The sequence below is a fragment of the Diospyros lotus genome, chromosome 1 (genome assembly GCF_014633365.1).
Source record: "Diospyros lotus cultivar Yz01 chromosome 1, ASM1463336v1, whole genome shotgun sequence".
NCBI classification, from domain to species: Eukaryota; Viridiplantae; Streptophyta; class Magnoliopsida; order Ericales; family Ebenaceae; genus Diospyros; species Diospyros lotus.
In genome coordinates, this window is record NC_068338.1 from 6,143,126 (window position 1) to 6,153,895 (window position 10,770).

Genomic DNA, 10,770 nt, shown 5'->3' on the forward strand with positions numbered 1-10,770 from the left:
TTAGATCAGCCAACAACCCTCCGGGGTTAACTCACCAAATAAAGGAAAGCACACACAAAGAATACGGGAAAACTCTCAACCTTTTATTCAATCCGAGAATATAAAGGAAAATGGCTCGGGCTATGCTCTGTCTAAGAAGCTACCAAAAACGCCCACAAAGCCACATATAAATAGGCTACAGAAAATACAAGCGGTTATGCCTCATAACCGTCCCCATTGGATCATAGGGCCACTTGCACCACGTCCAGCAACAGTCTGTGGGTTGCACGGCCTGTCTGGCTAACACCTGTCACAACTGCCTCGGCCACTCTGCACATGCATGGCCCCGCGTGGCCCTCGTGTGCGCGCCTAGTGCGGACGTGCTCTGCACATTGCGGGACTACTTGGGCCACGTCCCCACGTTGTTGCAACCGCTCCCGCTTGTTGGCTTTGCCACTTGCCAAGGCGCACGGATTGCCCTCGTGTCCCGCACAACTCGGCCTGCTCCGCTTGCCAGCATGCCCGCATCCTTCGGCCTGCATGGCTGTCTCGTGGCATCCGCCCCACAGCATCAGGTGCAACCCCATCTGTGCGCGCCAACCATGCCAGTTGCTACCTTGTGTGTGGGAGTCTCAGCCACAAGGCCCATTTTGCTGTACACTGCTGCATCAACATGCACACTTGCTACCACCAAGGCACGGCAGCCCTGTGCCATCCAACACTTGAGCCTGCCACTTGCCCATCACCCGCCATGACATGCCACCCTCGTGCCACAATACTTCACCAGAGCCGGGCAAATTCCGGTGAGCTTGTCTGAGGTATTACACTCTACCTCTTTGCTATCAACTTCTTTCTTTCCATCTACTCTCTTCGTAGGAGCACATTAGTGGTCTTTTTCTTGCATAACCAAACAATCTTAATCACGTTTCACGTATCTTATCCTCGATAAAGACCACTCCAACCTTGTTATGGATAACTATTTTCAATTCCATCTTTTCTTGTATGACCACTTATCCGCTAAAATTCTCATTTCAGTTAATACTCATTTTGTACATTATGTTTCTTTATTAATTATTATCCAACATTTCATGCCATACAGTTAGTCTTATAATCATCCAATAAAACTTCCCTTTTAGCTTTAAAGAAATTTATAATCACAAATGCTAGAAACATTTACCCATTTTAACCATCATGCTTTAATATTTTGAGCAACAATAAGTTTAATTTGAAACAATTTGTCATGCTGCCGCTGCTGCAGATCAAAGATTACCCTGGGTACAATTTCATTGGTCTAATATTTGGCCCTTCAAATGCTACACAAAAACGATTGGAGAAGGTAAATCTTGTACAATTTATGTTATTTTAATTTGTAATTTAATTAACAACTGTACATGTTAAATGGAGAATTTATGTTTACATCAGGAAACAGGAGCTAGAATTCAAGTTTATGGTACCAAAGCAGATAAGGGAGAGAAGGTAATTTGCTAAATAAATTAAGAAAGTAACTCTATTTTGATTGTCAAGACATAAACTATCTACTTCATTCAACACCTTGTACTTGTGTAAACTTTTTATTCCGTAGTTGATGTCTTATACCTCAATTACTGGCAGTGATATGCTATGAAGCACAGAGATGGACACAGACACGGGAATACAAAACATATGACATGGGGACATGGCATTTTTTAAAAATGTTGGGCACGGCATGTTTGGGATAAGATTAATTAATAAAATAAATTTCTGATGACAATAAAGTATTGAAACTATAATCCAAACTCACAAATATGCATTTGAAATTCATAACTCAAAATCCCAAATGAATAACTCTAATTTAATTAGCAACCAACTTAGAAGTCATTACTCGTCTCAAATTCGAACACCCAAAGGTCCAAAACAAGTATTTAAGGTTCAAAAGAAAATAAAGATTAGAGCTAAGAAATAAATAAACTCAAACTGAAGAGGATATAAATGTGTCAAATTCCAGTTGATATTCAAAGACAGAGCATGCAAGCATTAAGAGTATGAAAACTAAAGAGTCGTGTGATGGGAACGAGGAAAAACTGAAGAGTCATGCATTTGTCAAGTCCGAAAATTGAAGACTCGTTAAAATATCCTTATTTTTAACATCCTCTGGCATGTTCTCTTAAAAAAAATTAAAAGTGTTGGGACATGGCAAGTAGGCATGTCCCACAAGTTGACAACGCAGCCCCCCTAGGAAGTGACACTGCTTTGTGGATGATATGTTATTGCTGATACTTAAAATTTCCTGAGCTTGGATGTTTCTTTTTCCTTATTGGTATGCAGAGTGAAATTATGCCATCAGATGGAAATGAAGCCCATTACGAGGAGTTATATGTTCGGATATCTGCCGACACTTATGAGAAAGTTGATGCTGCTGTTGCCTTAATAGAACTGCTTGTGACCCCAGTTTCAGTGAGTTCCTCTCAACCTAATCCATGCCTCCTCTGTTTGCTACAAAGGTTATTGAATGGTAATGTCCCTATTTGGACCATAATATTATGGTTGGGATCCTACTTTCACACCCAGACATCCTCTGGAATGCGTAGGCAAGTTAAATGGGCTGTGGGTGGGTTCATCCAGAGAGTTCTAACTAACTATAGCCCCTCTAAATGCTTTTGTTATGTCATTGTACTTTGTCCTTTTTCATTATTTTTATTAGTGTTATAATTGTCTTAGGTGAACCCTACCGTTGTCTCCACAACTTCAACTCCAGTTTCTGGTGATAATGCGAATGTTGTTGATCAGAGTCAAGGTATGGCAACTCCTTATCTAATTCCCCCGGCTGGGGCAAACCAGGAAGTGGTACGGTCTAACATGCAATCTTCCCAAAATCAACCTCAAATTCAGTTTCAGTCATACCACCCAGGTTCGTGGTTCCCACCAGGGACATCTCAGAGTTCTTTACGCCCACCTTCTGGATTCACTTTTCTTCCAAATTCGTCTTCAGCACCAGTACCCATAAATCCTGCCCTAGCATCATCAAACATTCCTTCTCTTTTTGGTCCTGGACCAGTTCAACCATCAGGGCTTGGGTCAGTTCTCCGGAACCAGCCTCTTTTTCTTTCCAGATCACAGCTGCCAGTTTTGCAGCGCCCTTTCATGCCTCAGGGATCCATTGGTCATGCTGGCACACCAATAAATCCTTCCATGCCAGCAGCAATACAGCCATCACCTGCACAACCCAGTATTTCAGCTCCACCTCCTTTTACAGGTAACCAACCTATGGTAGCACGGCCTCCCCCAGTTGTAAGGCCATTAGGGCCGTCACCATCTCAAGCTGTGTCTAGACCTACCACTTCAGGATTGCTGCCTCCTGATAGGCCGTTGACCCCTGCTGCTGGGAGCTCTACTCAGTCACAAGCAGTGGCAGCCACTACCCTATCTCTAGGTCTGGGCAACATCACAACACCCCCCATAGCTCCTCGAGGACCACAGCCCATTATTATTGCATCTGGAACTCCGCCACCAAACATTTCGTCAATGAATATGGTTTCACCAGTAAGCTATTCATCCAGGCCTGAGCCTTTAAATCATTCTATTGTGACTCCAGCTTTCACTTTTGGCCCACAGCCTCAAACAAGACCTCCCCCCCAAGCATCATCTGTAGTTCCAAACCCAGTAGCAGCACCTACCTCTGCACCAAGGCCGCTGCCCATCCAATCTTCATCACCTGTACCACCACCAATGCAACCGTTAACACCAAGGGCTCTTTCACCTAATCCATCCCCAAATCCTTTATTTGGATCCATGCCAATTGCTGCACGACCACCACCTTTACAAGCAGGAATTTTAGGTTCTGTTTCAGCAACTACGTCAAGTTTTACTGTCATACAATCTCTTCCCACTCTTACTGCTCCAAAGCAGCTATCGCATCCGAACTCGGGTGATTTTACTTTTCAGCCTCACCGGCCCCAGAATTTAGCCTCCCAAGCAGTTGTTCCAAGGCCAGATCCAATGGCACAACCGCCTCTGGCACCATCTTTCCAGCCAGCTATGCATGGATCATCTTCACCAACTCTGGTGCAGCAAGGCTTCCCAAGACCACCACCACAGCACCTTAGCAACCAGATGAATCAAACTCACAGCCAAATATCGCCCTTTGCCAGGAACCCAACAACTTTCCCTACTACTTCAGCTCCACCAAGGCATCCTCATGTCCCTCAAATGGTGGGACCACCAAGGAACGCGAGTCCCGGTCCTCATACAGCAAGTGGTGGTCCTTTTCCACCGCCACCACCACATAGTAGGCCAGGAAGTTCTCTGCGGCAGCAAAATTATCCTCCTCCTGCAGCAGGGGGCTGGCGTATGTTAGGTCCAAATCAACATGCTAGGGCAGTTTCTTCCAACCCTGGAGAGCAACAACAAATCTATGACCCGTTCTCGCCCACTTCTGCTTCCATCCCACCTCTTCCTCTTCCAGCAAGGACGAGGAAGCAGGAGAACAACGATCCAGAATACGAGGACTTGATGGCGTCAGTTGGAGTAAAATAATTTCAAGTTGGCAAACACTTGATCGGAAGCAGCTGCAGGTTGGATGAAATAATTTGAAGAAGAAGAAGAAGAAGCTGCTTTTCCGTGTGAGAATAGGGTTCCTAGGTTTTGGAAATAGTAGTTGCAACATATATGCAGCACACATTGAATTTCATCCATGGTTACCTGTGATCCTGTGATAGCTCAGTTTTCTTTCAAGTAGTAGTAGTAATAGTAAGTAATTTTTTTTTTTTTTTTTTTGTGGGGGGGGGGGTGTTTCCCTTTGTTTATTATAGTTGGTGATGATTTTGGATACTTGGATTGTTGTGATAATTTAGATGAGCCATGTATACATGCACGTGGATGCAGATTGCATATGCTACCAAAGCAAGCAAAGGCCTGGGCCTGTAGGTCATCATCCACTGAACTATTTAATTAATCACTTATCGATTCATCATCATTTACTGATTGATTCTCTGTCAACTACTACTAAGCCCTAGCATATGCTATCCAACTTGGATGATGATGATAATGTTACCAATTTTTGTCTAAAATCTTGCACATATTTTTAAGTTCTGTGTTGCGCCCTTGCAAATCCTCATGGAAAACCCTGACTTCAGAAACTGCTTTCGGCCCCTATGATCCATTTAGTTTATAAAATTATGTCTCATATATTATTCTAAAACATTCCTTGATCTATTCGGAAATTACATCTAAAAAATAATGTTATTACTATTTCTAAAGGTACATTAGCTCTTACAAAAAGACATCTTTTAGGTGGATCTTCCTGTGTTGAAAGCCTTACCGGCTCGTTTACTTGCTGAAAATATTTTCCAAGTTTTAATCTCTAATTTTTTGCTCCATTTCAAAATTTTCATCTCAACCAAAAATCTTAGAAACTCAATTCAGTAATGTTAAGAACTACTATTGTATCTTGAAAAAAGAAAATTGCTCAAAATGGTTATGTCAAACATGTTATAATTATTGTTGATGTGTCATGGGTGAAAGCTCTCTAAAAAGCAAAATGTCTGACAAAAAGTAGAGCTCAAACCGAAAAAAAAGGCAACAAAAAGTAAAGCTCAAATAGAAAAAAAAGGCATAAAGCAGTCTCTAGGAGATTGAAGCATCTTCTGAAAGGGGCCCAAAAAGACTACAATCTCACTTGAAATCTCCCAAAATTTGATGCATTTGTTGGAGACTGTAAGATCTCCTGAGAATCCCTCATGTGGAAGTCCCAAACAAAGTGAAAACCTGATAAATCAAACACTCAAAAATCCTAGGTGAGGTACGTACACGTCTTGCATGATAGAGTGAGGTGCGTGCGGGTGTTGCATGATCAAGTGAGGTGCGAGTGGGTGTTGCATGCGGCCCAACCAAAAGCCATGCTAAGGGTCGTGTGAGCCATGTGGGCATGCCAAGAGCTATGCACAAGACTAACAATCAAGCAAGACACCAAGACATGATCGAGTGACTCCTTAGAAGCCTTTCTTGAAGAATGATCGAGAGACCTTTTTAGGGGATCTCGCAAAGTCACTCACCACCCTTGAAGACACACAAGAGACTCTCGTCAAGCACCTAAACATGGGAGCCTTTCTCTAGGTGATGCAAGAGATCCCCTCGGGAGGTTACGAAGCCCGCTAGACCCGATTAAAATTGCCTTTGAGACACCCACAAAAAATGACAAGTCTCTTGCCACCTGCCAGTCTCCCCCCTTTTTAAATAGGAGGGTCATCCTTTTCACTTGACAAACACACTCAAGACTCTCTTTACTCAAGCATTCTACACTCATCATCTAGAGACTTACTTAAGCATTGGAGAGTTCAGGTAGGGACACTCACTCGCACCCTTAACTAATCTCTTTCTCAACAGGTCACTCGTTGTCTTGAGAGTCACTTGCACATCAAGGAGTCCCTCATTTTTTTTTTCTTGGTTTTGATAATGAAAAATAATTGGTTTTATATTTATATCTTAAACCAAGTTATGAAAATGTTTTTGGTTTCAAAAGTTTCAAATGAAAATCAATTTTAGACACTTTGTTATAAAGAAAATAATTTCTCTCAATATATCTTGATGGAAATTGGAAAAACAAAGTCTTATGTCTCAAATGTATCTCCAAATATGTTTCTCAAAATTCGTTTTAAAATGTAGGAGAAAATGGAGCAAGATGTTTTAAAAAGCAATGGGAAGCTATCGATCGATTCTAATGAACTGTGGATTGTCTTTGTCCCTGTTGACCGGCCTTCTTAGGTTATCAACTGCCTAGAAACTTACTCTTGGTAGTTTGCTGTCGACTGCACTGTGCTTCAGAAAATGTCGACCGTTTTTCAATACTGTCGACTGTTTTTCATTAAGTGTCGACTATTTTTCAAATTTATGAACTAACTTGTCAACTGATTCTTTGAATTGGTCAACAGTTTTTGTTGCAGAAATCTCAAATAGCTAGTTTGTCAGTTTATTAAATGCTCATCAACTACCACCAATGGCCATATTTTTGGAGGCTCTTGTCTTCCTCTATAATTACAAGCCTAATGAAGCATTTATGGGGTTAGAGAATTTATTGTTAAAGCTTCCAAGTGCTCAAATCATTTTAAGTGTTCCAAGTGTTTAATTTTTTATTTTCTCTCTTTAAGGTTTTGTTGCTTAATTGTATATATTTCTCAAGCTTTGTATCATTTTGAAAGAACTGTAACTAAGGGGTTATCTCTCATCTCATCTTATCTCATAATATTTGTTCTATTTTCCTAGCAAGTGTGTTAGAGGGTCTGCATTAATTGTAAGAAGATTGTATTTACTACTCTTAGGGACTAGAGGGTCTACTTGTGATCAAGTAGGAGGCAATAATAAAGTGTTTTAAAATTTTTAGTGAGAAGTTAAGGTAGCGGATTAGGCTATTTGACTGAACCACTATAAATCTTGAGTGTCCCCTTATTGCTTTTAATTTTTATTTCATTCATTGTGTTAAGCATCTTCCCAAAATTGTCATTATTCTCTCAAAATTTGCAATTTTCCAGCAAAAGAATTTCAATCTCAAACTAATTTTTAAAATGACCCAATTCACCCATCTCTTAGGTTGTGGTGTTATTGTTACACAATTATATCACCCCCATCCTGTACTATAAATTCATTGTTATCTTTTGGCAATAGAAATTGGCGCCATCTGTGGGAAAAGATCAAAAAACCAAGAAACTCACTCGCGATGGCCCGAACAAAATGCAACTAATAGGCCTTCCCCAATGTTGAAGCTCAATCACTCACATATTCAACCAACGTGCAAGAGATACTCTCTCGCATAACCTGGTAGCCACGAGACACTCACTTGCATGACACTTAGTTGCCTCATCTTAGGCCTCCTCACCCTTGTGACACTTAACCCTCTAACTCACGAGAGACCCACCCACCAAGGACTCATCCACAAGACTCACGAGAGACTTAACTCCATATCCCCCCAGAACCCCTCTCTCATGTCCCATGGGAGGCTCACCCCCCAAATCATCATGGCTTATCTAAACTAGCTTTGCTAATTATTCCTCGAGCGGAGTATGAAGCCCTGCAAAGACAACATGTTGAAGGAATGCGAACCCTTCGAGAAATGGCAGGCTTGTTGCAAAGTATGGTCCCCTGTTGTAGCACCCCTTTTCCTAGAGCTGCCGGGAAAGAGATGCTATTGGCAAAAGATAGAATAAATACTCACTATAAACCTAAAAATTTGGAGTTATCAAAAATTTGCTAACTGATCACATAAAAAAAAAAAAAAATCTCAAACTGCCGTAACAAAATTCTGGATTATGAGAGGGCTCAACACAAACTGAAACAATAATCATTGGCTAAAGAAATCCCTCATCTAAAAATATAAAAACTCTAAAAATCTCATAACACAAAAATAACTCCCAGAAATCTTTTGATCTTTGAGTGGCTCCCCATACACACTCTACTACTCGGCATTGCTAGGCCCAACGTCTGAAACTCCCCCGCTAGGACCTAGAATGGTGAAAAATACAAGGTGAGTCACAAGGCTCAACAAGTAATAACATGAAATAAAATAGGAGCTGAATCAAGAAACTTCGATACTCATCAAATACTAACTGTTCTTGCATTGAGGGATTATTAATCAACTATTTGGTTACACATATATGATACATGTTAATGCACATAAACTGTGTAATGCAAATAAACAACTTTGGCCCTTAGGCCCACAAAATCTAAAATACATAGCTACCTGAACTAAAACTTGCAATCATAAAAACTGTAAGCACATACTGTGGTGTGGGCCTTGTGCCTTTAGTTCCCTGGTCATTACCAGGCCAACGAAACTGAAACTGAACTGTGGGCCTTGCACCCCTGAATTGAAATTGAAACTTACGGGATCCCTGTGGACTAAACTATCTCGCGTGTATACTGTAATGCAATACACATATACATGCTCGCACGCAATATGAAGTGCTCCACATAAGTTCATGCACCATGTTCACTCAAAGATGTATGCACAAAATACCATAACACCTCACATAACAATGCTAAGAATAACATATAATCATCGTCAACATATTGGAATACAATGATTTTACGAGTTATGATTTATGGTATGGGCATGCTAGACTTGCCATATTTTGGTATGCTTCCAATATTTGTGAACATTTAACCTTTCATTTAAATAATATCTTGCATTCGGACTTACTTAGGATCACATTCGAAAATCATATAGGGCATTCAGATATGAGGCTTTTAAATCAAAGGTATTCGAATGTATATAAGAGGCATTTAGATATACTATTCTAGCATTCAAATATAAATCAAGTCATTCGGACATGAGGCTCAATACTATGTGAGATGCATTTGGTTGAAACATAACATATTCGGATATTAGCATTGACTTATTCGAATGTATGAGGAGACCATCTGGATATCACACACAATAATATTTTGGACCCATCCGGATATGATTCAAGGCATTCGGATGTCACACACTTATATACATATTCACATTCGGATGAAAGAAGAGGGCATCCAGAAGGAAGAAAAGGGAATTCGGATGTGATGAAGGCATCCAGATATGATGAAGACTCATCCGGATGTCTCTCACAACAACACTTTAAACATATTCGGATGATATATATGGCATTCAAATGAGAGGCTTGAAAAATGTGAGATGCATTCGGATATTATATATGGGCATCCGGATATCACTCACATATATACCTACTTCCATTCGGATATGGCTGAGGCATCTAGATGTGATGGAGACTCATTTGGATGTGCACAAGGGGCATTCGGATGTTACTCACAAACCTCAACTAAAACCATCCGGATGTGGGGGATTTCATCCCGATGTTTGAACCATCATATGAAATATATTACTTTGGCAAGGAAAATATGTTTCACTAATTACTTTTACTCTGTTACACAAGAGTATATGGACCCAATTAAGGAGTTATAGAAAGCTGGTCGTTGGAGAAGTGTGTAATACCCCAATTTTCTTAAGCGTGTTATAACTTAGGATTTCGGGAATATAAAAAATTTTCATATCACAATAGCTGTCATACATCACACAATATCCCAAAAACCTTAATTTTCACCTTCTCAACTTAACAAACCCAATAATCAAATAGCTAAGACAGGCGTTAAAATCTTGAATGCGAAAGCTAGATCGAACCTGATATGGTTCACAACCATAATACTTTATTTATCATAAAATTGTTCAAGACGTCTACAAAATATATTACATGGACATCATTAAGTGATAACTGAACATCTTAAACATATCCAAAATTATATAAGTTCGCACATAAACAAAAATATGCTAATCATGCTACAGATAGTAATTTAAGCTAATTCTTCGGCTACCTCATTTTCCTTAGAGCCGCTCGTCGAACCTGAAACGTTTGAATATTCCAGGGACATAGTCCAATTAGAAGATGAATCTTCTAGTGAGAAACTCCAAAAACAATTTATATTGATGCATGATCAGGTATAAAATGTATGAGAAGACAACGAGAACTACTCCAAAGTGCCTCGTGAACACGTTAGCCTTCTCCAACGAGAGCTTTCTCAATGGCGCATGCATAGTGCCTCTCGGGAGGTCCCTAACCATGTCACTTTGGCCCGACCCCATAGCACTCATACAAGCACCACATCCGTTGTTCCTTAGGCTCACGGTCTTCCCCACGAGAGCTTTCTCGATGGCGCACGTATAGCGTCTCTCGGGGGATATCCGACTTTTGCCCTCGGTCAACAACAAATAGGTACAATAGTATGGCCACACGAATTTTATAAATGCAACAGTTAAAAAGCCAACAGTATATA

At 40.5% G+C, this 10,770-nt stretch overlaps 1 protein-coding gene across 3 annotated transcripts in view; it reads left to right on the plus strand.

Annotated features, from left to right (window-relative positions):
- The window catches only part of LOC127797339 (branchpoint-bridging protein), a 77,601-nt gene extending 72,661 nt beyond the window's left edge, over positions 1–4,940 (plus strand). For 2 of the 3 annotated variants that reach the window (XM_052330166.1, XM_052330175.1), the window contains exons 7-10: positions 1,238–1,315; positions 1,402–1,455; positions 2,284–2,412; positions 2,677–4,940. In XM_052330166.1, coding sequence (XP_052186126.1) covers positions 1,238–1,315; positions 1,402–1,455; positions 2,284–2,412; positions 2,677–4,491 — 2,076 coding nt within the window. In that variant the 3' untranslated portion in view covers positions 4,492–4,940. The remainder of the gene's footprint in view (positions 1–1,237; positions 1,316–1,401; positions 1,456–2,283; positions 2,413–2,676) is intronic. The other variant, XM_052330182.1, reaches the window with a different exon arrangement.
- The last annotated feature ends 5,830 nt before the right edge of the window (positions 4,941–10,770 follow it).